At 37.3% G+C, this 25,802-nt stretch overlaps 1 protein-coding gene across 1 annotated transcript in view; it reads left to right on the top strand.

The window, feature by feature from the left end:
- Positions 1-25,802, top strand: part of LOC112048363 (probable G-protein coupled receptor 158) — a 175,109-nt gene that overhangs the window by 134,737 nt on the left and 14,570 nt on the right. Inside the window, 5 exon segments of the mRNA XM_024085862.2 lie at positions 7,472-7,615; positions 8,072-8,272; positions 14,965-15,143; positions 19,450-19,664; positions 22,519-22,657. Coding sequence (XP_023941630.2) covers positions 7,472-7,615; positions 8,072-8,272; positions 14,965-15,143; positions 19,450-19,664; positions 22,519-22,657 — 878 coding nt within the window.

Below are 25,802 nucleotides of genomic sequence, written 5' to 3'. Positions count from 1 at the left end.
TTTTGATGCAGCTATAAAATTTGTTTTAAATAATCAATGTCAGATTTTGGTTTACTACCAAGTAGTGGCGAAGTATGGAATTTTGACGAAGGCAAGGTGTCCCAAAGAAAAAAAATTCATACCGCTTGACACTCCTTCTTTTATACATCCATACATGCATGTTCATTACAACAATTAATATGTATGTATGGATTTTTAAAAGGTAACCCGACGGGAACCGGCCTGTATGGACTCTTCGCCAGACTGTGTTTACTGTGACTTTTTACTAAGAATTTATTGAAAAAAATAAAAGCTCAATATTTTATAGTCAGACCCAGGACTCGATCCCAGTACCACGACCCGAAGTCACGTAAGATAAACATTGGATCAGTAAACAGTTTGATTACTTTGTATGTATACGCGCGAATAGGTTTCCAATTTTACGTTATACAACTTTTTAACTTGCCATTTTTTAAATAAACACCAAATCGTATTTCTTTCGTTCTGATAAACAATCGGTGAATAAAATTTAAAATTTTGAAGAACTCCCGAATGTCATGAAATTATTAACTACACACTCGATCAAGTCTCATTCAGTGCGCCTTTCATTTGAGACCACTCGACTATATTTGCAACATTCGGTTACTCTTCCCCACTTTCACCTTCACAACTTTTAAAAGGCTCAACCGATTTTCATCAAACATACATATAAACACTCGCGCATAAGTCACCTTTAATATACAAAAAACTAAATTGAAATTGCTTTATCCGTCCGAGAGTTATGGTGCCACAGACAGACAGGCATGTCAAACATCCCCCTTTTAGTGTCAGGGGTTAAAATGCCAAAACCACACACCTTGGTTTACTACAGCAAGAGAATACTTGAACAGCAATACATCTCGTAATTCCACCGTACAGTGTACCTACACTCGACCCGACTTAAATATGTAAATGAAAGGACAGAATTTAAATAACAGAACCACCGTCGCCGTTGGAGTAACCCGTTTTGTAAGCATTTTAAATTCAAGCGATGCTTGCACTGTTCTGTACGTTTTTACTGAATATCGAGGCGAATGAAATATTGATACGTGGACCGACGTTTATAAAGGAAGGTCTTTTTTTATCGGATTACGTGATAGCGTACTGTAATCTCACCTGACGCAGTTTGGAGCTACGGGTATTTTACGATATGAAAAGCATTTTTAGGGTACCGTATTTCATAAAAATAAATCATTATAGAATTCATTCGATTAATTCGTTTTCTGATTACAGCCGTAAGCCTTACCTTTAACATTTGTGTACAAGCCAAACTAAATAACTAAGTATACGCGTATTAACCCGATTCTTATTCTATTTGTCTATTTTACTGGTTTATTGTTAATATCTAGTTTAGTATTAAGAAAATTGTACAGTTGTTTGTTTTTCTTAATAAATTAACACGTTGTCTGTCAGTTAAGCATTTTTGTCTCAGGAATGCGTGGAGCTATCACGTTTTCATGTCAATATAACTATTTAATTAGGTCTACAGTCCCCTGAAGCTGTGAAAGAATCTAACGAAACAGCTCAAATCTTGCAAACTTTTATTTTTAACATACACGACTAAACAACTGATGGGGATATATAAAATTACTCAACTGTTTCAATCTGGCAACCCCACAGTTGCAGTGTGAAAGCAGGCAACCTTTGCGTTTTCTTTTTTGTTATATTCGTTTAATTAGTGTAATTTTTTTTTTCTACCAATGAGTTCAAATCACTTAAACAAATGAAACCTGGTTTGGTTCTGTTATTAAAGATTTTTAAAGAGTTTAAACACCCATGCCCACTAATCTGCATTAGAACAACGTGATGGTTTAAAAATAATACTGTATTAGGAGTTACACACGAACTCTCAGTGTTGAATCCGGAACCTGAGTAGAACTATTAAAACTGAATATTCATTGATTCCCATTATCCGAAACCGCCCAAACCAATTTAATTAAATTTTGAGATGATTGATGCGAGTTTCTAAATAAGATTTGTTTTGTTTACAATAGATGGCGCTGATGATTATATCAAAGGAGTTTAGGAAGTCGATAATTGCCTTCGAGATGACACTTACTCTATTTTGTTTACCCTGGGCGATGGTTTGAGCTTAACAAGCAAGTTGCTTCCAGAATCCTCTTATGTAAAATTCTGTAAGATTAGGTATACTGCTTTATATAAATTCTGAGCCCAAGTAATTAAATGATAGTTTGTTCCTTTCACATTATTTTGAGTACTATACCCTATATGAGTAATACATAGATTATGAAATTTTGTATCAATGCTATTATTCAAACAATAAAAAATACTCTAAAATCCGAACGCTAATTCACAGGTAAAAATAAAATACCAACCAAATTGTCGTAGACAGAGTTACTCTTGACGGTCTCCGTAGTGCGTGGTATGCGCGATGGATTTACACGACGGAGGTACTGCGTTCGATCCTCGGCTGGGCCGTTTGAGGTTTTCTTAATTGGTTCAGGTCTGGCTAGTGGGAGGCTAACGACAAAGACGTACCGCCAAGCGATTTAGATACGATATCGTGTAGAAACCGAAAGGGATGTGGATTTTCATCCTAAAAAGTTGGCCCGCTCCCATCTCAGATTGCATCATCACTTACCATCAGGTGAGATTGTAGTCAAGGGCTTACTTGTAAAGAATAAAAAAAAAACAATAATTATTACAGCCGTTATACAACACTCAACAGGTTTGATTAATTTGAAAATATTTTCTATCCAAAGGCTTGAAAAATTAAAAAATACTGTTTGAACTTTTAATTAATTAAATTGCACATACCCCTAACATATCACACCATGTCACTTTGAGTTTTATGTCCGCGCTGACGATACGGCACAGGGATATACTCGTAAAATATACGGACGCGGACGCGCCGCCATTTATAAAATGGACGCGCCATCAATCGCGCAATGAAAGTAAAGGACTTTGTTGTCGATGCAACGATATTTTATAGGTTTATTGCTCGCTAGTGGACGATCGCAACTTCAACAACGTTATTTTTTTTTCATATTTTGAGATCAAGCTTCTGAGCGTAGGAAAATTCATCATCATCATCATCATTAATAGTCGATGGACGTCCACTGCTGGACATAGGCCTCTTGCATGGACTTCCAAACGGTCTCGAGCCGCGAGCATCCGGCGGCTCTCCGGAGCCGCCGAATGATGTCCTTAGTTCACCTAGTGGGGGGTCGCCCAACACTGCGCTTTCCGGTGCGGGGTCGCCATTCCAGCACCTTGGGACCCCAACGTTCTCAACGTAAAAAAATTGCCTGGCCCAAATACAGAAGAAGTGATGGGCTACACGGTTATGATGACACTCGGACCTCGGCTTCCAGCCCCTGTAGCCGAGTTGCACGTCGATTCTCTTTCTACGATTGCAAACTCTTCGAAAACTAAAAAAATATATGGAAATGTCGGATCTTGATTCTGTGACCTGTCGATAGCAAATGTCTTCCCATACATTTTTCTAGTTTTTGAAGCGTTTGCGATCGTAGAAAGAGAATCGCCGTGCCACTCGGCTACAGGGGCAGGGCGGTAATAAGGAACTGTGTTTTACTTAGGTATATGAAGCCCTCGTGACCGTCAATTGAACTCACATCCTGATGATCAGGCTTTCGTGTTGGATCTTCGCCGGTGAAAACAAGGTCCCTAGTGTAGCCTCAAAATGAAGTTATTTTCGTAAAATCATCTGTTTTTCAGGCGGCTTTTCCTACATTTGACGTTAAAGTCAGGAGTGTATATTGCAAGCCACAACCTCTAGTAGGTTAAGGTGAGTGACGGCTCTTTGAAAATAATTTTTCGAGAGCCGTTTGTCACGTTGGTATACATTCACGCCACATGTCTTATCAATTTTCACTATTTTTTCATTAAAACACGCACTTCGCACACGTTCCACTCACTGGGGTTTCCCGAGAGATATCGACTCACACAGCGCTAAAGAAAAATGAAATAAAATTTAACATTTTCTTGAGATCCGTCAGACGCACTGGCTCAGACGAATTATATTTTTTTTTACTTGAAATATGAACTCCATAAATAAACGCTCCTCCGGGACTCAATTATTGTTGGCTTACTCGGAGCGAGCAGAAAAAAACGTAATTAATAAAACAATATATTTTCTACTGGCGGACGACCGCTACTTTTGGATTCTTGCATCATCATCATTCATCATTAACAGCCTGTTTTAAGCCACCCTACGATCCTACAGGGCCAGGCCACTCTCCTTACAGGACAAGAGACATGACGCTTAGGACCGTCACTCTGCTCCAATAAGGGTGGGTAATAGTGCATGGTGTCGACGGTTTTACGAGCTAGGAACGGTGGTATAACACCATCAACTTTCTAGCTCCGGGCTGCAATTTTTTAATGTAACTTTTTAGAAGAAGGGAATGCTCAGTAAAAAAAATCCTATATCAAGACAACGTCTGTCGGGATAGCTTATATGATCCGTATTAGAAACGACCTTCACCCAATTGGTTTATATCAAATATACGTTAAAAATATGTTGCGAGTAGGTTGCCTCAAAAACTATCATTAATAATATGTATGGTTAATAGTAAATTCTGGAAAAGAAAATTTTTAGGCAACCTACTCGTAATATATTTTTTAACGTGAGTATTAAATTTGATATGAAAGAATTTGAATATGAAAATTTTCGTTCGATAAAGAAACGGGTGATACATACATATACTTCTCTAATACAGATCTACTACTATTATTACAATATTTCTGTACTTATGATACTGTAGTCTGTAATATTACATGCGACTGGCGCCCCCGTCTGTCCTCTGCGAACGTTCGTAAATAAGTTAAAAGCCTACGCCTCCCTGTAATATTATTAAACGCATGTCTATATTGTGTTTACTATATAGCCCTCCAAGAATATCTTTATACGATATTTAGACAAACATTTGTGTGTACTGTAATAATGATGTATGTTTTGTATATTACCTACAGTATTTGTAAGAAATACCCCCAAACTCAGTGCCTTCGAACAGTGCGTGTTGCCAGCGATGACCTATGGTTCCGAGACTTGGTCGCTAACTATGGGCCTCATAAGCAGTCACACAGCGGGTGATGGAACGAACTATGTCAGGAGTACCTCTGCGTGATCGAACCAGAAATGAGGAGATTCGCAGAAGAACCAAAGTCACCGACATAGCTCAACGAGTTGCGAGGCTGAAGTGGAAATGGGCGGTGCACATAGTTCGAAGAGCTGTTGGACGTTGGGGTCCCAAAGTGCTGGAATGGTGACCCCCCCGCTAGAAAGCGCAGTGTTGGTCGGCCCTCACCAGGTTAACAGACGACAACAAGCGAGTCGCAGGGATTCGCTGGATGCAGGTGGCTCAGTATCGTGATGTTTGGAAGTACCTACACAAGGCCTATGTCTTGCAGTGGATGTCCATCGGCTAATGAGATGATGCTGAAGATGACCCTCAAACTGTGATGGAATTTTTTTGTGAAACATATCAGCGATAAAATTGACTCAAATACAGATACAGCAAATGGCATGACCCTGTCTTGCTATGATGCCATTATGGCACACGCCTTGCTGCTCTGAACTCACTATGTCGCAAAATGTCACTATGTCGTGTGTTCTCGACACCTTAGCCGACCACCGACTAGGACTGATGACAAGCGATGATTTTTAAGCGGGTTAAAGGAAGCCGCTAGATGCTGACGAATTGAGATCATGTGAGGAGGCCTATGTCCAATTGTAGGTGTCCATCACTTGTAATATTATAAAGGAAGAAACACAATAAAATCCCAAATACAAAAGAAACTATTCAGTAAACATTACACATAAGCACATATAAATGAATCAGAAAAACTCTCCTATTTGTTTGATTCAAGCGCTTGTTATATTTTGAGTTAAGAAACGGCTTAGAGCTTACCACAATAAAGAATATCGTACTAACCGCCCTGGCTGGGTGATAAAAATAAACGTCGCTCATAGTTTTTTCTGCCTCATGTGGTAAAGCGAGGCTTTTTACCGTTTTAGCCGCGGAACCATAACACAAAAGTTTTATTAACATCATAATCCGAAAATCCAAAGAGAAAATAGCTTCCACGTGTTTGCGCCATGATTGTGAGTAAATATTTTGACGAAATATTTTTGTGTCAACTCACTGTTAGATTGACGACCTCTGTTGCTTTGTTTACAATAAAGACGCCCTGAATTCGATTCCTAACATGGACAGTTGTAAGATTTTCTATTCTATTAATAAGCTCAGATATTATACTCATTTACAACGAGTATATCTTGGATTAGATTCTCAGCACAGGTAATTTTAAAATTTTAATACTTGAAATCAGTTAATCTAGAGCGATGGGCTGCTAGGGCTTGTTAACATACTCGTAATACCAACAAAGACGTCGTGCCAATAAATATCATCCAATTTGATGCCGCATAGAAACCAGTTAGGGGTATATGGTAGAGTAGGGAACCTAACAGCGTTATGTTGTTTGCCTTCAGGGCACACGAGTCGATTAATGCAAAGGTGACACAATAAATTCACATTATTTACTCGTATTTAATAATTATTCTACATACTACATAATGAAATGAAGCCTAACCAAAGTGCAACATAAACCACAATTGGTTTTCCTGTTCACTAGTTGTTGTTAATAATCTTTTTGCATCTATACTTATAATAAAACTGGTCGAATTCTATACATATATTCGCAATTTGAGATTTTACTTATACCATTTGTAACAACAAACGTTAGCGTGGCATAACAGACGACAGCGCCTTTTATAATCTATACCTATAATACGAATTCTGTGCATTTTGTAAATTCTATACATTGAAGATATTTTGAAAATTTTTGTTGGGGGGCATTATACAATCGATACTGAAGCTAAAAATATTTTTTTTCGATTTTTTGTCTGCCTGTTTGTCGGTGTTTTTTGTTATTCGGGCATCACGCTGAAACTACTGAATGAATTTGAATGCAACTTGGCATGGTTTAAGACCAAGATACGGAGAAGATTATAGTTATATTTTATTGTGAAAATAAAATAAGAAGGGGGTGAAATAGGGGTCGAAAGTTTGTATGGAAAGTCTGCATTTTTAGAGTTACAGTTTTTAAAATTTGCTTATAAATCATAAAATAAAATACGAAATATAATGTAATTCAAAAATTTTTAAAATTCAACCCTAAAATATGATGAACTAGGGCTTGAAAGTTTACATTGATTTCCACGCGGACGAAGTCGCGGGCGTCCGCTAGTAATATTATATCTACCTTCCGACTCCCAGTAACCAACTTTGACGATTCAGATTATTGTATTGTCACATGAGATACGCTACCCCCCGGTGAAGCCGCTGAGGTCCCATAAAGAGCCTACGGCACTTACACAATCAGACAAAAAAAAATTAGATACGCTACGATACGATATATCAAGGAAATTAAATAAAAACTACTAAAAAAATTTTTTTTTTTTGGTCAGTGCGTGCCTGTCCCCGGTCTCGGGTTCCGGCGCGGCTCGTACCGCTGCGTGTGTCGCCGCGGCTTCTACTTCCCAAACACCACCGCCGACAGTCGCTTCTACAACGGCAGCGACATCGAGGAAGAATACGAGAAGCATCTCTCGGTAAGTATAACCTTGTACCACCCTTGTACCTTGTACAAGGGCGGTACAGGGTTCTTTTGGCAGCGTCTACTAAATATAAATTCTCAGTACCCGATTTTCAGACGTGAATTTCAAACACGGTCACAAAGCTCATCTCAGCTCTCAGTAACATGTCCGTTTCAACTGAGAAGATTGATGCCCTTAGAGAGAGTATCCCTGCGTTATTTTAACCCTCGAGCATTGACTCTGACACAACTTCTGCGCTTGCCAAATCTCGCGAAACAGTCTACAGCAATTAAGCAACCAAAAAAAAACAAAAGATGTTGAACTAAAATTACTTCTTAATTAATTAATTACTTCATCCGTATTTTAGTTTCTAAATATTAAACGGACGATCACGCGTCCAGCCAATTTCAAGCGACTCAGCTACTAAATACCGTTACATAAAACATTTAGAGGCACTATTTTTTTACCCAGAACCAACTGAGCCTGTACTCCAAAGCCACGGCATTCGAGTGCCTGCCCTGTGCAGAAGGCTGCGAAGCGTGCGTGGATGGGTCGCCGTGTGTGGCCGCCTTGAACTGGGTGGTGAGGACGACCATCTTCGCGCTGGCCTGCTTCGTCATATCGTGCTTGCCGTTCATCGTGTATTTCACTATCAAATATGGACATGTTCGCGTGAGTTTTATGCAATAAGAGTTCAGTTGATAATAATAATAATAATAATAATAATAATTTATTTATTCATCAGAAAGCAGGTTTACAAAGATTACTTAAATATTATAAGACCCTGATACTCTCTACCATAATAATTTGGTGTATGAAAAATTTAAATAGACTATGTATAATCCTAATTTAAAAGCAAACAAATAAAAAAGAAAACATATGTAATAGCTTATACAATTTAACATTTTAAGATTCAATGATTATGACAAATGTAACTCAAAACTACTGTGACAGATAAAATAAAATAATAGTCATAATATATACTGTCAAAATTATTAAACCTTGTTAAATTTAGTGCAAAGTCAAGTAATTATTACCAGTGAAATGTTAAAATGTCAATTAAAATTATGTCAAACACACATGTCAATTAAAATTATGTCAAAATATTTATCATACGTCAAAAAAAAAAAAGAATATCATTAAAATTTGTAATTTAAATACTCATTTAAGTTATAGAAACATTTATCCATAAGCATTTTAGAAACCTTACTCTTGAAACTATTTACATTGTCAATCTTATAGATATCTGGTAGTTTGTTATATATTGAAATTGCACTACAATGTACACTCTTAGCGAACATGTCAAGCCTTTTTGGTGGCATTATTAGCTTATCTTTTCTTCTTCGCCTGACATCACTTAACTCATTGTAACTTTTAAAATATTTAGGATATCTTTTAACTAGTAATAATATTTCTAATATATACAAACAAGGCAGAGGGAGAACATTAAACCTTTTAAACAAAGGTCTACATGAGTCAAGCGTGTGCAAGCCACATAAGGCCCTCAAACAAGCCTTTTGCTTAACGAACACAGTGTTTATAAGTACAGAGTTTCCCCATAAGATGATTCCATACCTTAGCAGTGAAGAAACATATCCATTATATGCCAACAAAGCTGTTTTGTAACTGTTGGTTTGATATAATCTTCTAAGAACAAATACAAATCTATCCAACTTGGCGCATAATTGTTCGATGTGGGATTTCCAATTGCAATATTTATCAGTTATTATCCCCAAGAAAGTTGTAGTTTCTACTTCATTTATAGACGACCCTTTATAACTAATTTTGAAATTTGAGGATATGTTGTTATATGGCATATATTGAATAAATTTTGTTTTCTGCATGTTGACTGACAAATTATTTCTGTCTAACCATTGGATAACTTTTGATAAAGCATCGTTACATTCAAACTCAATAGTTGATCTATCCTTGCCAGTAACAACAATAGTTGTATCATCAGCATACATAATGCATTTGTGTTTGATGACATTCGGGAGGTCATTTATATACAAAATAAATAATAAAGGACCTAGGATACTGCCTTGAGGAACACCATATGGATTTTGAATTTTAAAATTTGATCGGTATATATTACATCGAAAATTATTTGTATTTAAAATTTCAACACATTGCATTCTATTGCTAAGGTAACTTTCCAACCACTGTAAACATTTTCCTCTAATACCATACTTTTCCAATTTATCTAGAAGCGTTTTATGACAAACTAGATCAAATGCTCTGGTCATATCTAGAAAGATACATACAACCGACTCCTTCGCATTAAGGTTCTCTGTGATAACTTTGTTAAGATTATAGCAGGCTAGTGTAGTACTGCAATTCTTTCTAAAGCCATATTGCTCATCTTTTAGTATGTTGCAGTGTGATATAAAACTAAATAGTTTATTGTGCATAATTTTTTCTAAAACTTTTGAGAGTACAGGTATTAGAGTTATAGGACGGTAGTTTTTTATATCACTTTTATCGTCTTTTTTGTATACTGGCTTTACAATTGACAACTTGAGTTTTTCTGGAAACACACCTTCCACAAAAGATAGATTTATAATATGCATAAGTGGCGGTGCCAAATAAGCAGCACAGCGTTTTAGAAGTCTAGTATTTAAGTTGTCATATCCCTTTGAGTTCGTCATATTTAGTCCTAAAATTGTTTTATATACATCGTCTATGTTTGTTGGCGCCAGATACAGTGTTTTATGATTACTATTTATGTCACAAGTCAAATTTTGTTTATAATCAACATCATTAGATTTATTGCTAATGTCCAGAAAGAAGTTATTAAATACTTCTGTAATTATACTTGGGGTGGAAAAAGTAATGCCCCGATATTTAACATTACTTATTTCTCTATTCGATATTTTAGATTCAAAACTGTTATTAATAATATCCCAAGACGCTTTGGACTTATTCTTAGATCTCGCTATAAACTTTTTATTAGTAATTGCTTGTGATTTTTCAATACAACTTTTAAGTAGTCGCGAATATTTCTTATATTTTGTTTGATTTATATGTTTATTGTCTGGTGATTGTAAAAATTTCAAATATAGACGACGCTTATTTATACAGCACCTTTTTATACCCTTAGATAGCCATCTGTTTTTAATTTCTTTATTTACAATTTTAACATTAATTTCGGGAAAGCACAGTGCATGAAAAAGAGTCAAAAGTTCGTGTAGTTGGCTAAAAGCTTTGTTTGTCTCATCCTGCTCGTACACTTCCTGAAATGATAACGCTGATATGCATTGCACAAATTTATTAATATTATCTTTTGAAAAATCTCGTTTAGTCTCAAACCAAGTCATTTTGTTACGAGGAGGATGAGAAGTTACCTTACTACATTTGAAAGTTATTGACTGTGCCGTTTCATGGTCTGACAATGCAAGATAATGAATAACTGACTTTATATCCACAATGTTAGATACTATCAGATCAATACAGGACAGTTTTCTAGTGGGCTTTAGAATGTGGTTAGTGAGATTATGGCTAGTCAATATTGATTGTAACCTATCAGAACACTTGTTTTTGACCAACATATTTATATTCCAGTCACCACAAAGGACAAGTGGTTTTTTCGAGTTTGGATTTAGTCTATGTAACAATAGTTCCATTTTTTCATAAAATAAGTTAATATCGGATGTAGGTGTCCTGTATATGCAAACAACAGTGAGATTTATTGATATAATTTTAACAGCACAGTATTCAAAATGAATTTCTATCGGTTTTATAATTTTGTATAGGTCAGAGAGAGTTTTATATTCTAAATGTTTTTTTAACAATATACATGTCCCACCTCGTTTCTGTGTAGATCTAGTAAAATGTGAAGCAACAACATAGTTATTTATTTTCAAGTTTGACTCGGAACCTCGTTTGATAAAAGTTTCGGTTAGGCATATAATGTCAATGCTATTGAGAATTTTGTTCGTGATGAGATATTCTAACGTTATATCAAAATAGTCTACCTTAGCCAATATACCTGCTATGTTTTGGTGAAGTAGTGTGTATACGTTATTCTCGAAAAAACATTGAATTAGTACATTCAGGCTTCGAGATTTTTGGAAAATAATAGGGAATAGTTCCTCTGTCCATATGTTTAATTTGACATACCGATGGGTTCTGAACTGGGAAACATTTTTGTGTAGCTAATGAAGATGCATGTTTTTGTTGTCTATTGAAATAATATGGAATAGTACCCTTGTATGACAGTATGTTGGATTGGGGTTTAGCTTTTACCGATTTTAAGCCAGTAATGTAATGTTTACTATAACTTATATAGTCAATTTCGATATTTAACTTATAACTTAGTTGTTTTATATAGTTTTTATTGTAGCAGTCGAAATTTAAAGATATAAATGAGCAATTTGAATAGTTTCTACAGAGCAATTTTATCATATTATTTAGCATGTAGGTATTTAAGTAGGGATTGTGGAAAACGTTTACAATATATACTTTATTATTTCTTAATGTATGCAATATGTTACTTAACTCTGAATACATCTTATACGGACTATTTTCATTGGCACCAATTCCTAAAATTACAATATCCTTGTCATTTAATGTTTTACATAGGTTTTCACAGTCAATTAATGTCTGGGTACATGTAGCATTTGGCTTAATTAATCCTTGAATTGAATAGCCGTCATTTCCTGTATGCAATCTCGAATAATACATTTCTGATGATAGTTTACTTAGTTGCTGATCACCAATAATATATATTCCTATTTTTTCTGTACTCGAAGGCAGCTTTGAATTTAGTTCCGTACGACTAGCCGTCGGCGCATGAGAGCTGCGTGCGGTTGGCAAATAATTTAGCTGTTTTTGAGAGTTCAACTGCGCTGATGGCACCGACGAATTTTTCGGTTTCGACTTCGACGATTCACGACCTTGTTTATCTTTGGACATCGGTGATACATTAACTTGGGTCCTGTGATTCAAGTTAGAAGACGTTGAGGGAGAAGGACTTGTTTTATTCTTTCTTTTCGTTGCACTGATTGGCGTGGAGCAATTTAAATCCTTGTTCACCGTGGATCTGTTTATGTTCAGCCTAATTTCATAACTTTTTATAGTTTTTTCAAGGTCATTGTTTTTAAAATTAAGATTCTGTATTTCAGCGTTTGCAGATATCAATTGAGCTCTTAAATTTTCAATATCAATGCGCATTTCCTCTATTGTGCTATGATAACTATTATTTAACTCATCTGGTAAACTTAATAAACTCATATCATTTATATTCGAGTCATTAGATGGCAGGTGATCACAGTCCGATTTATGTCTGATATTCCGGCGTTCGTTCTTCCTTCTCATTGTAATGTATTCCGAAACACTCGTATTGTTCGTCGATGTACGAGGTTGCTCCAAAATCGAGGTATTTGTACCTGACAAATTCATAATGGATATCTCGCTGTGGTCTCGAACTAATAAATTAAGTGTTTGTAAGCAAAAATTAATTATTAGGAAAGGAAAAAAACTCCTGTGAAATACCCGGGTTCGATCTCGTGTCCACACTTATAAGGTCGGCTGTTTGCCGACTGAGCTGTGAGAGACTTAATGTACTTCATGAAAATAATCTCCCGTTTATGTAACGATCCTGTGATATAGTAACATAACTTCAAACTCATCCAGTAGATGGTGCTGCTCGTAAATAATTTATAAACGATACGTCACAATCACGACTTGTCAGTTCGCTAAGCACATGCAATCAAGCAATATGAATACGAGCTCAACCAGTAGATGCCGCTGCGCGTAGTAAAACATTAGATCATGTCACATAGTAGTCACTGTTTTTAAATAAATAACGATTTTATTGAACGTGAATTATTTATTCACTTTTAAAAGATTTCACGTTTTAATTAGATCTATAGCAGTATTTCCTTAATAAATTAGAGTTTTAAACACTTTATACTGTCACTATTTACTATCATCGTCAAGTCTTATATAGCAGTTTCACATATACTTTTTACTATCACTTCACTAATTATATACTTAAGAATAATTTTAAACAGTCTTAACACAAATTTAGTAATATTTATTATTTTTAGAAAAATAGAATTAAATAATATTTATAGAAGAATGCATGCAAATGAAAAGATGGATGTGTGGTGAAATTGGGACGAATAAAGGGGAAGTTTGAAAGTTGAGGGGTAAAAGGTTAGCTTTGATGATGATGATGATAATGAAAAAATTGCAATTGGAATGACACAAGAGCAGAGGGAGACAATAAATTCTCTTTTTTGGCCTTCCTCCTGCTTTGCCAACACCACACACTCCAACCTGGAGTACTTTCACATACACTAATTTCCTGGTTAAATTATGTACAAGAGGATATGTGTGTAAAAGAAGTAAATGATAAATTAACGAATGATAGAAGCGAATGGAAAAAAAAGACATATTTTGCCGACTCCATAAGTGGGATAAGGGAAATGAGATGATGACAATGAGTTGACGAAGCAAGCAGATGGCCTAGATGTTGTTCAGTGGAAAACCATAGTCTATAGCAGAATATTCAAAAGACACGTCCTGCAATTTGATCGCGTCAACGCGCCTAGGTATTAAGCCTCATATTTCTGATAATAATTAGGAAGTTTGTGAGTTTCTGGAAGTCTGTAGTTTAAAGTTAACCAGATGTTCTCTTATGCCGTAACCCGTATCTACTGGCGCTACTATTTTTAGTTTTCATTTAACTCTTAAACTAATCACTCTGGTTATCAGACCCAGACGTTTCAGTTACACATTTGTGCTTTTACGAGTACATAAAAACTTTGTTATTGTTGTTTATATCTTTGTTTCGCACATTTTATGTTTGATGTATGGCCAAGAATTGTTGAGAAGCAATATATTTAATGATACAAGGAACAAGGATAAATATCAATTTATTTTGTTTTTCCTCGCGAAATGATTTAGCGTTCCCTTGGAATATAAGCACATAGAGACTCGCCGCGCTGTGCTGTACTTGACAATATTATATTTTATTAGTTTGTTGTAAGAGCCGTGATAGCCCAGTGGATATGACCTCTGCCTCCGATTCCGGAGGGTGTGGGTTCAGAATCCGGTCCGGGGCATGCACCTCCAACTTTTCAGTTGTGTGCATTTTAAAGAATTAAATATCACGTATCTCAATCGGTGAAGGAAAACATCGTGAGGAAATCTGCATACCAGAGAATTATCTTAATTCTCTACGTGTGTGAAGTCTGCCAGTCCGCATTGGGCCAGCGTGTTGGACTATTGGCCTAACCCCTCTCATTCTGAGAGGAGACTCGAGCTCAGCAGTGAGCCGAATATGGGTTGATGACGGATTAGTTTGTTTCATATAATCGTGAAACTACTGGGACTGATACGTACCTACTCACGCTCAGGTGGTGCGCGCGGCGAGCCCGGCACTGCTGCGGGTGATCGTGCTGGGCGCGCTGCTCATCTACTGCACGACGCTGGTGATGTACGGGCGGCCCACCGTGTTCACGTGCACGGCGCGCGTGTGGCTGCGCGAGGTCGGCTTCTGCTTGACGTACGGCGCTCTCATGCTGAAGACGTGGAGGTAGGTCAGCGAGCCGGCGCTGCTGCGGGGGTTCGTTTTAAAGCAAAACTTCTTTACGATCGCATGATTTAGTGAGTAAGTTGATGATGCGTTACGAACAGTGTAATCGGGCCAGGCAAACGGACATTGAAAAGGAGAGCAAAAGAAGTTTTACTTCAGTCGTACCTATGATCTACATATTTTTTTTTCAATGATAAGTAACCCCTTGACTGCGATCTCAAGATGTTAATTGACGATGCAGCTTAAGATGGAAGCTTACTTGAAATAGTTACAAGTTCATTCTGACGGTTTCTACGCGGCATCGCAGCGGTACGCTAAATCGCTTGCATTTGCCGGCACCCTGCCGTGGACATCGGCCGTGGCTTATTACTGAACTAGCCACGGCCGATAAAACAAATAAAAATTACGACTAGCCAAGTGAAACAACAAAAAATACGCTTTGAAGTTAAACAATTTATAGTTTATTTTTCTCTTAACTACCTACGATAGGAGCACGCTGACGAACGTTCAGCTTTTGTAGAAAAAATGTCAGATGCTTAAAGATCATTATTAGCCTACTTGATATAAACTCATTTGATTTGACAAGAATTACAAACTCATCTTATGTTAATGTATGCCAACGTCTACCAACTTAGAACTTCCGGTCGGTTTTACTGCAATTTCCGGCCGCGCCGCGTCGGGTCATCGGGATTCCAACGCAAAGTCATTTGCTATTCCACAACCGTTTCCGGTGGCTTCAGCTTAAGCGATTGCAATCTGCGTGGCTTTTTGATGAAAAAAGTAGACATAAATGAGTTTAGTGGATTTGCACCTAATACTCGTAAAGTAATAAAGTCCTTTAATAGTTTAATAGCCGTGATAGCCCAGTGAATATGACCTTTGCCTCTGATTCCGAATGGGTGTGGGTTAGAATCCGGTCCGGGGCATGCGCCTCCAACTTTTCAGTTGTGTGCATTTATAGAAATTAAATATAACGTGTCTCTAACGGTGAAGGCAAAACATCGTGAAAACAAATATTTTATTCATGAAAAAAAAAATACAACAAATAACTATCATCGAAAATTATCTTTAACATCTCATTACGCTAACTAATATTACAATTGGGTACTGAAATATTTAGCGATCCATTCCGATGTAATTAGGATAAGAGATTGGTCATGAATTAATTATCGCTTGGTCTCCGGGCCATTTCTGTGCACTTAGTGATTCAGCGCCAGCGGCTCTGTAATCGACACTAATGGATCCAGGAGATAGCGGGCCCAGTATATAATACACTGAGATAAATGATAAATTACTGCCTGTCTCTGTGGTCGAGTGGCTGAGTCCATGATGACCTCCTCGACATGTCAAAGGTGACACTTAGGCTTCATCGTTTGGAGTGCGCTCGGATGTGACACGTCCTAACTTTGTTCACAAGTCCGTTATCACGACTCGACTACTGTCCACTGTTGTTATACTGGTAAGCATACCAATGGTTCAGTCTGTGCTTTATAATAAGAAGTTTGCGTCGATATGTTCGAAATCATCTCTATCAATTATAGATTTACGACATATTAGCCTCGCAACGCATGTTGTTCCGAATTGTCCACAGATGTTACGGTTACGTTTGAGGATTTTTAAACCTCAAGTATGTCACTCGGATATCGTTTCCCTGTGTCAAATACAGAGTTAAAGAATATTTTTGGTATCCTGGTACCTTCTTCTTCTTCTCCTTTCCTGGGCCTTTTCCGCACTTGGCCATTAGTGGTTGGCCGTTGTACGTAGGTCCATTTGGTGCTGGTTCCCGCCGGATTCACTCCAGCCAACCAAGCTCGCTTCAGAAGCTTAGCAGGCTGCCCAGGTCACCGAATGCCTCATGGAGTATTGCTGGGCATCCAATGTGTGCTGCGCGTTGTTCAGATATACCTCTGCATCTAAGCATAACATGTATCGGAGTTTCCTCTTCCTCCATGCATGCTCTGTACCCTCCGTGCAGAGCATGCATGGAGGAAGAGGAAACTCCGACATGCATGGAGGAAGAGGAAACTGTCGGATAGCCTGGTACCTATCATCTGGTGCGCCATTAAAGTTCACCTTTCAATGTATGCTACCATGCCGTTATGCATGATCTCCTCGAAACTTTTTTACGACGTTATGGGTTTTTGTAGCCCTGCACTGCCTTCCTATCTATGACACAGATATGTATCACGACGTCTTACGTCCTAAAGAAGAAGAGACCGACCTCCTGGGGTCTATTTTAATGCCCAGCCCTGGAAGCCACAACCTCTAAAGTCAGTTAAAACATACCATTAAAGATTTACAGACTACTGTAATGTCGGAGTAGTATAAACCCAAGTTCTATCGACGTGAACATTCCCCAGACGATAATGGAGCTGGTCTAACAAGCGGACCGTTTTCCCTGGGACAATGGGCTCTATAAAGTGGTAGGCAATCAAAACCTTTCACAATTTACCGCCACCCCATTCAGGTAAATGTGCGGGTCGCGGCCGGAGACCGGATTTTTACTCGATTAAATACAAAGAAATCAGATCATCACATCACGTTTTATAAAAATTACAATGAAGACGACGTTGGTTATTTTCATACAGCTGTGTAAGTGAAAACGGGATTTAATAATTCATTAAATAGTGTAAAGGATTTTTTTATAAAATTGTTCTGATCGAATCTGCATTAAGATTATAGGAACTTTTTGAATAATTTTCACAACTGAAAATGGGACAATTTAATAGTAAGAACAAGAAAACACTTACCTATCTAAGAAATGTGGAATCACAATATTCTAAAAAGTATAAAATATTTAAAATTGTCAAATTATACGGCAGTTTTTTCGAGATTCAATGTACGTTTTGAATGGATTCTCATGTTATAAATTGAAATCAGTATTGACGAGATTGGCATGACTGTAATAGGCTTGCGATGAGCTTAGTGCGGCTTACTCCGAGCTCTGTTAGGCCTTAATTTGCTGATTGTTCTGGAGCTACAAATTTGGACCAAATTCAAGCCATTGACGAAATGTCAAAGTGCTAATCTATTCATCGATAATCTGTGACTTAGTCCATGAATACTTAATGATAAATGTAGTTGTGATGACCTCTTTGGCGCAGTCGGTAATGCTGTGTGGTTAAAATAGATAATTATTCTTCGGTTCAAATAAAATTTGGCCGAAATGAGGCCAAATAAGCGCCAGCTCTTGGGTCACCTGACGCTTGGATCAATTTGTCAGGCATAGAATTGTAAAAAAAATTAATCAGTTTAGGTCGCAGGCATGGAGCTTGGCTAGTTACAGAAAAGACATACTGTTAAACGATTTAGCGTTCCGATATGTCGCGTACAATATATACGTCACATATCAGAAGTGTGTGTAGAATAAACATTTTAGATAGAAGAATTTAGATAGATTAGAGATTTAGGAAGATTTAGATATCTAGCCACAAATTGTTGGAATAACATCCCCCCTCCTAGTCGTATGGCGAATACTAAATTATGTTTTAAAAAACAATTTCGTGCAAATTTATTAAATTTACAAAAATCTGAATGTGTGGCAAACTTGTAACAAAATGTTTTAATAAAAATTATTCCGAATTGGGTTTCTTTAGTAACGTTTATTTATAATTTTAGTTTTACTATAATTTAATTTTGTTTTCTTTCATAATGATTTACTAGAGAAAGCAGTGTACTGCTTTCTCTATTTACTTTGAAATTTGGTTTATAAGCTTTTTCTTAGTTTTTATGTTCTGTCCTTCCCTCAATAGGATCTGGCAGAATATTTCGAAGAAGAAGAATATCGCAACATTCTAGCTGAGTCGGATAATTTTATTGTACAACACATTTAAATCTATAAATAATAGTTATAAGTATCAAGACGTGTATTAGATTTAAGTCTTCAATATGTTGTGTTAACAAATAAAATATTTTCTATTCTATTCTATTCTAAACTAGCGGACCCGGTCAAGCTTCGCTTTGACTTATGTGCACTTCTTCACTATCCCTACTCTATATTACTCTACCCCTACCCTACCCCTACCCTTCCCCTACCCTTACCCCTACCCTACCTCTATTCTACCCCTACCCTACTCCTACCCCTACTTAAAACTCAAACGTTTATATGGGAAATAGAAAAAGGTTGATTTTATGGTTTTCCTAGCTATTATTCTAATTTTTCTCACCTTTTAAACCTTCCCTATACCTCCACGAACATTTCAAGACCAAGATGAGATAAATCCGCTCAGCCGTTCTCGAGTTTTAGCGAGACTAACGAACAGCAATTCATTTTTATATATATAGATGTAATTTTGATTGTTGTCAGAATATCGGTGATCTTCCAAGTGCGCTCGGCGAAGGCGGTGAAGATCTCGGACATGTGCCTGCTGCGGCGCATCGGCGTCATCGTGGGCGTGGCGTGCGTGCTGCTGAGCATCCGCACGCTGGTGGCGCCGCCCGCCGTCATCGTGGGCCGCACCACCGACGACCTGAAGGCCTACCTCTGCAACACCGACTGGTGGGACCACTCCTTCACCACTTGTGAGTACTACCCTCTTATATACAGCGCCGGCCCGAAGTAAAATAGAGATCCAATTATGGCGCCTCTCCTGTTTGTTCCTAATAATATGTAGATTTCGTCATCACCCCATATTCGGCTCACTGCTGAGCTCGAGTCTCCTCCCAGAATGAAAGGGTTTAGGCCAATAGTCCACCACGCTGGCCCAATGCGGATGGGCAGACATCACACACGCAGAGAATTAAGATATTTCTCTGGTATGCAGGTTTCCTCACGATGCTTTCCTTCACCGATTGAGACACTTGATATTTAATTTCTTAAAATGCACACAACTGAAAAGTTGGAGGTGCATGCCCCGGACCGGATTCGAACCCACACCCTCCGGAATCGGAGGCAGAGGTCATATCCACTAGGCTATAACGTCGTGTGTGGTTGTGTAACACGATCGTTCGCCTGTGTCGTACGCATGCGCTGACCATTATTCTACTCACAACCACACACGACGTTATAGCCTAGTGGATATGACTTCTGCCTTCGATTCGAAGGGCGTAGGTTCGAATCCGATCCGGGGCATGCACCTCCAACTTTTCAGTTGTGTGCATTTTAAAAAATCAAATATCACAGGTCTCAAACGGTGAAGGAAAGCATCGTGAGGAAACCTGCATACCAGAGAATTTTCTTAATTATTCTCTGCGTGTGTGAAGTCTGCCAATCCGCATTGGGCCAGCGTGGTGGACTATTGGCCTAACCCCTCTCATTCTGAGAGGAGACTCAAGCTCAGCAGTGAGCCGAATATGGGTTGATAGCTGGCTGAACATACTATTTACATTATATTATTTACAATACCTACTGGACATAGGCCTCTTGCATGGACTTTCAACGATCTTCAGCAGCTCCCTGCAACCCACTTGATGTCTTCGTTCCACCTAAAGGGGGGTCGACGAACACTTCCATTTTCCATTCCAGCACCTTCGGACCATCGTCCGAACGTCCATCGACTTTCAAACTATTTGCCCTGCCAAAGCTAAACTGAGTAAAACTATAATTTGACCTAAATAACTTTCGTAACAACTGCATTAGTTTTTGATTCAAAGCTCGTTTTCATAACATCAGTCGTACTATTTTGTACCGATAACTTGACAGTACGAGTTTGAATATATCTGTATATCTCTATCTATAGTATCATATTAGAAAGAGTGAGGTGGTAATTAATTCAAAACCTGCACTATCAGTTTTGAAACAAAGTTACTACGGATTTATTAAGAAGTAAAAGCTACTAACATACGAGTAGAAGGAACTTTATCTACTCGTATGTTCTGTGGTTACAGTAAGGTCTACAGATAATTTATGGTATTTTCATTCTGAAAACTACCTATTCTTAAAAAAATAAAATAGGTTCATATATCCCCTGAGGACACCAAACCTGTCGCAAAATATGAAAAACCCTTTTTGTAATTAATTTTATATATTTACAATAACAAATTATATTCCACATTCAGGTCAACATTTAAATCATGGATGCGAATTGTTATGACAAGTATCTTGATAAGTAATAACGGGTGCTTGCCAAAAATATACTTAAATTAATGGATTTATTACTGTCATTACGGTATTCAGTTTGTAATAAATATAAATGGAGCCGTTGGGAACGGATGCGGAAATAAAAAATACATTCTGATTAATGATACTTGATAATAAACTGCAACTTTTACCTCATATAATGAACTAGCAGACGCCCGCGACTTCGCCCGCCCTCAAATCAAATCAAATCAAATCAAATCAAATCATTTATTTGCTAGAATGACCTCCTGAGGGCGGGCGACGCACCTTAATCCGGCCCTTTCGCAAAATTCGTTCTTAGAGGACACCTACTAACCATAAACTACCCCTCTGCTAAACTTCATCTTTGTACGTCAAATGGTTTTCGAGATTTCGAGATGACAGACCGTAAACTAGCTATCTACCAAACTAACGTAGACAATTTAAAAAAAAAATTAGGAGTAGTCGAATTCTATTTACTTATTTATTCCTTATTCAATAACTGGTTTCTAAGGAGTTTTCAGTGCAGTACATTTTTGCATTTCTGAAATGCATGTCACTAATGGTAGCGTGTTTTGTTCCCATAACCATTAGGTATAGAAAATTTTAATGCTGAAAAGATGCAAGTACCTATTGCTTATTTACGGAAATACATTATGTAGAATTAGAATGAAAGACTTTTCAAATGAATATCATCGATTCAACATTTCTTAAGGATGCTTTCCGAAGCATCCTTGAAACTAGTTTTAAAATTCAAAATGCATTTATTTTAAGTAGGCTTAGTTTACAAACATTTGAAACGTCAATTTTGACTATTTGTATAAACTGTACTACCGGTTCGGAAGGCAGATTCTTCTGAGAATTGTCGACAATAAATTCAACAGTACTAATTCTTTTTTAAAAAAATCATTTTCCCGCCAATCGATCGGTACCCCTCTCTAACGTCCCACTCTTTACGGAAACAGTTCGCGCCACCTGACGTCATATTCATCTCAGACTACTATTTCTTGTAGTATTATAATTTCCAATTTATTATAATTCACAGTTTTTAGATAAATGTAGCACCGTCGATGCTTGTTGTTAATGCATTGTCCGTCAACAAGAAATTTATTATTATTAATATATATTTTTCATAATTATTATACAAGTCATGCCAATGTGGAATAGTGGCGCGAAAACTGGATGCATTTCCGTATTAAACAGCCAAGGTGATTCCTTACAAAAAATGAGCCAGCCCATCTGTTACCGTGGCAATTAGCCGCGGTGAAATTAATTGGTGATTTTTTTTGGCACTTGATTGATTGATGATGATTTGATTTATGGTAAGTTTGTTTCCAGTGGAGGTGATCTTCCTGATGTGGGGCATCCGGCTGTGCATCATGGTGAGGAAGGCGCCCTCGGAGTTCAACGAGAGCCGGTTCATTTCCATGGCCATCTACAACGAGTTCCTACTATCTGTCTTCCTTAATATTTCTATGTAAGTATACTTGTAGCGAGCCGTCATAGCCCAGTGGATATGAACTCTGCCTTCGATTCGGAGAGCGTAGGTTCGATCCCGGACAAGGGTATGCACTTACAACTTTTCAGTTCTACGCATTATAAGAAATTGAATATCATGAGTCTCAAACGGTGAAGGAAAAACATAAGGAGGAAACCTGCATACTTGAGAATTTTCCTGATTCTCCTCTACGTGTGTGAAGTCTGCCAATCTGCTTTGGGCCAGCGTGGTGGCCTAAAGCCTAATCCCTCTTATTCTGAAAGGAGACTCGTGCTCAACAGTGAGCCAAATATGGGTTGTTAATGCTGATAATGATGATATTTGTAGCTCCGATGTATTTAACAAAAAATATATGTTCACTGTGGCAAAATACGGTATACCTTTCGTGAAGTCTTCATTCTAAAATACACCTTATGTTTTATACGTTAGAGTTTCATTTTAGAAAATAGCAGGAGCAAGCCGCAGCAACTCTATTGTTAGTTGGCTGGTGGGAGGCTTCGGCCGTGGCTAGTTACCACCCTACCGGCAAAGACGTACCGCCAAGCGATTTAGCGTTCCGGTACGATGCCGTGTAGAAACCGAAAGGGGTGTGGATTTTCATCCTACTCCTAACAAATTAGCTCGCTTCCATCTTAGACTGCCTCATCACTTACCATCAGGTGTGATTGTAGTCAAGGGCTAATTTGTAAAGAATAAAAAAAAAAATAATAATAACGTCTATCCCGTGACCGTTTGGCGTTACCTACATATAAACCGGGATGATTTCTTCCCGCGGACGTTCACGAACGTTCACATGGCTATGGAGCCAGATTTAAACTAGAAAGATGTTATTCGAACGTGTTCCGATAGAGATACCGTAGAAACCAGATGCAGGCATTGCATCAAAGTCAAAGTCAAAATTCATTTATATCAAATAGGCTTAGTTTACAAGACTTTCAAAGAAAAAGGTTATTATCAACATATCAAACTTAAGATAATGGTGATAATAATCATTCGAAAACTTAAAATTAAAATTACGAGTGTTCCAAACGCGCCTTGGTCCATCGTCTTGCACATAACCCTAACATTAGATGAGATCGCAGCTAACTCTCCATTGAATACAAATACTTTTTAAAAGATAAACGCACCGCCTCCAATATACCTACTATATAAAAACCTTCCTGAATTATATTCATGCGTTTAAAAAAAGAAACTCCTGTACAAATTGGATCAGTATTTAATAAAGTCGGCCGTAGATATAAGTTTTGTCATACTATTGGATTGTTTATAATATGTTGGTAGGAAACAAACGTGACAGTTTTCCCCATACGTTTCCTCATAGCTGATCTTCTTTGTTATTGGATTTTTATGGATTTGGTTGAATACAAATTTTATGTCCTAAAGTTATTGATTCCATAAATTATAGTTTTACGCCCTACAACCTGCCTTTTATCTATATCACAGTCAAAATAAATAAAAACATTCGAAAGTCCTATAATATATTTATATTTATAGCTATATATAACTAAGTACTACACTTTCAAGATTTTCACTTTCATTCGTTTTGTGATGTGCACATTATGCTCTTTAATTTGTTACCTACCGAACTCGGGTATAGGTATTTGAAAATAACAGATTCCGCATTTTCATTCCTATATCTTCTAAACAGCTAAACCGATTTTTATAAAACATCTCTGAGTCGATGAAAAATCAACTTTCTTTACGTTCACCTGCGACATACAGACTAACACATCAATCTTATAATACCCCTTTTTGCATTATAGCTTTAAAATAGAGGATAAGGATTCTGTACTTTTAATAAATATTTAGATTTAGATAAATTTGTAGACAATTTGTTCAAATCAAACGTTAGAAAAAATGTACTAAAGCCATATGTACTACCTAATATTTGTACATTCAAAGGCGGTTTTTAATCCGCCCACCGAAATAAAAACGTTTCTCTATAAAACCTTTGCCCTGTTCAAATTTGCCATTTACATTTTAGTTCTTTTTAATTCAAATGTATTTTAATTTATGAATTTTGATAACAAAAGCAATTATAATTTCCCTTTGATATAACGAAATTGTACTTGTATTTAGGTAAAATAAACAAACAGTGCCTTCGTCTGCGCCTGAATATTATTTTAGACATAAATACTAGGTATTGATGAGGTGAGGTATAATGCTTGAATAAGTTTCACTTTTGGTATCGATTTCACCATTTGTGAATATAACATGTAAGAAAATAGTAATTAAGAACAAAATCACTATTATACTGCCTTCCAAGGCCGAGATGATGTAGGTAGCTATTACATTCATCATCATCATTTTCATTTCCAACCCATATTCGGCTCTCTGCTGAGCTCGAATCTCATGTCAGAATAAAAGGGGCTAGGCCAAATAGTCCACCACGCTGCCACGGATTGGTAGACTTCACACACGCAGAGTATTAAGAGAATTCTCAGGTATTTGATTTCCTCACGATGTTTTTCCTTCACCGTTTGAGATACTTCTTAAAATGCACAAAACTAAAAAGTTGGATCTGCACGCTCCGGACCGGATTCGAACCTACACCCTCCAGAGTCGGAGGCAGAGGTCATATTCACTGGACTACCAAGGTTCACAGATTTATTAGCTGCTAAACAGCTACTTATTTAGTATCACCCAATCAACAGTAAGATCTTTTAAAGGGTACCGTACCTCTTTTTGTCCTTCTGTTTGTTCGTCTTCTGCGAAAAACTTTATCTAAATAGGTTTCCATTATAAACAAAAGCAAAACACGAAGCTCAGTCACCCAAAGTATTATTTTCTATTACTAACCAAAGCAGTATTATGAAGTAGGTGCTATTTTCTATTACTAACCAAAGCAGTATTATGAAGTAGGTGCTATTTTCTATTACTAACCGAAGTGGTGGTGTGTTAAATTATTAATTTTTGCAAATTCGTGCAAATTCCACTATGGACTGTACCACAAAAGACTGACTGCAGCCGTGTATAATTTATGCTGAATTTCAGCCGAAATTGAAAAGGAAGTGACAGCTTAACGACCCTTGCGAATTCTAATTTGCTTTATAATGTAAAATCCCCGTGCTTGTCTTTTCGATCAGGGATTTTCCGCAAATTTTATCCTCTTTCTGACAACGCC

The sequence above is a fragment of the Bicyclus anynana genome, chromosome 1, assembly GCF_947172395.1.
Source record: "Bicyclus anynana chromosome 1, ilBicAnyn1.1, whole genome shotgun sequence".
Lineage (NCBI taxonomy): Eukaryota > Metazoa > Arthropoda > Insecta > Lepidoptera > Nymphalidae > Bicyclus > Bicyclus anynana.
The sequence above is the reverse complement of the archived record's forward strand: the minus strand, read 5'-3'. Positions and strand labels throughout refer to the sequence as shown.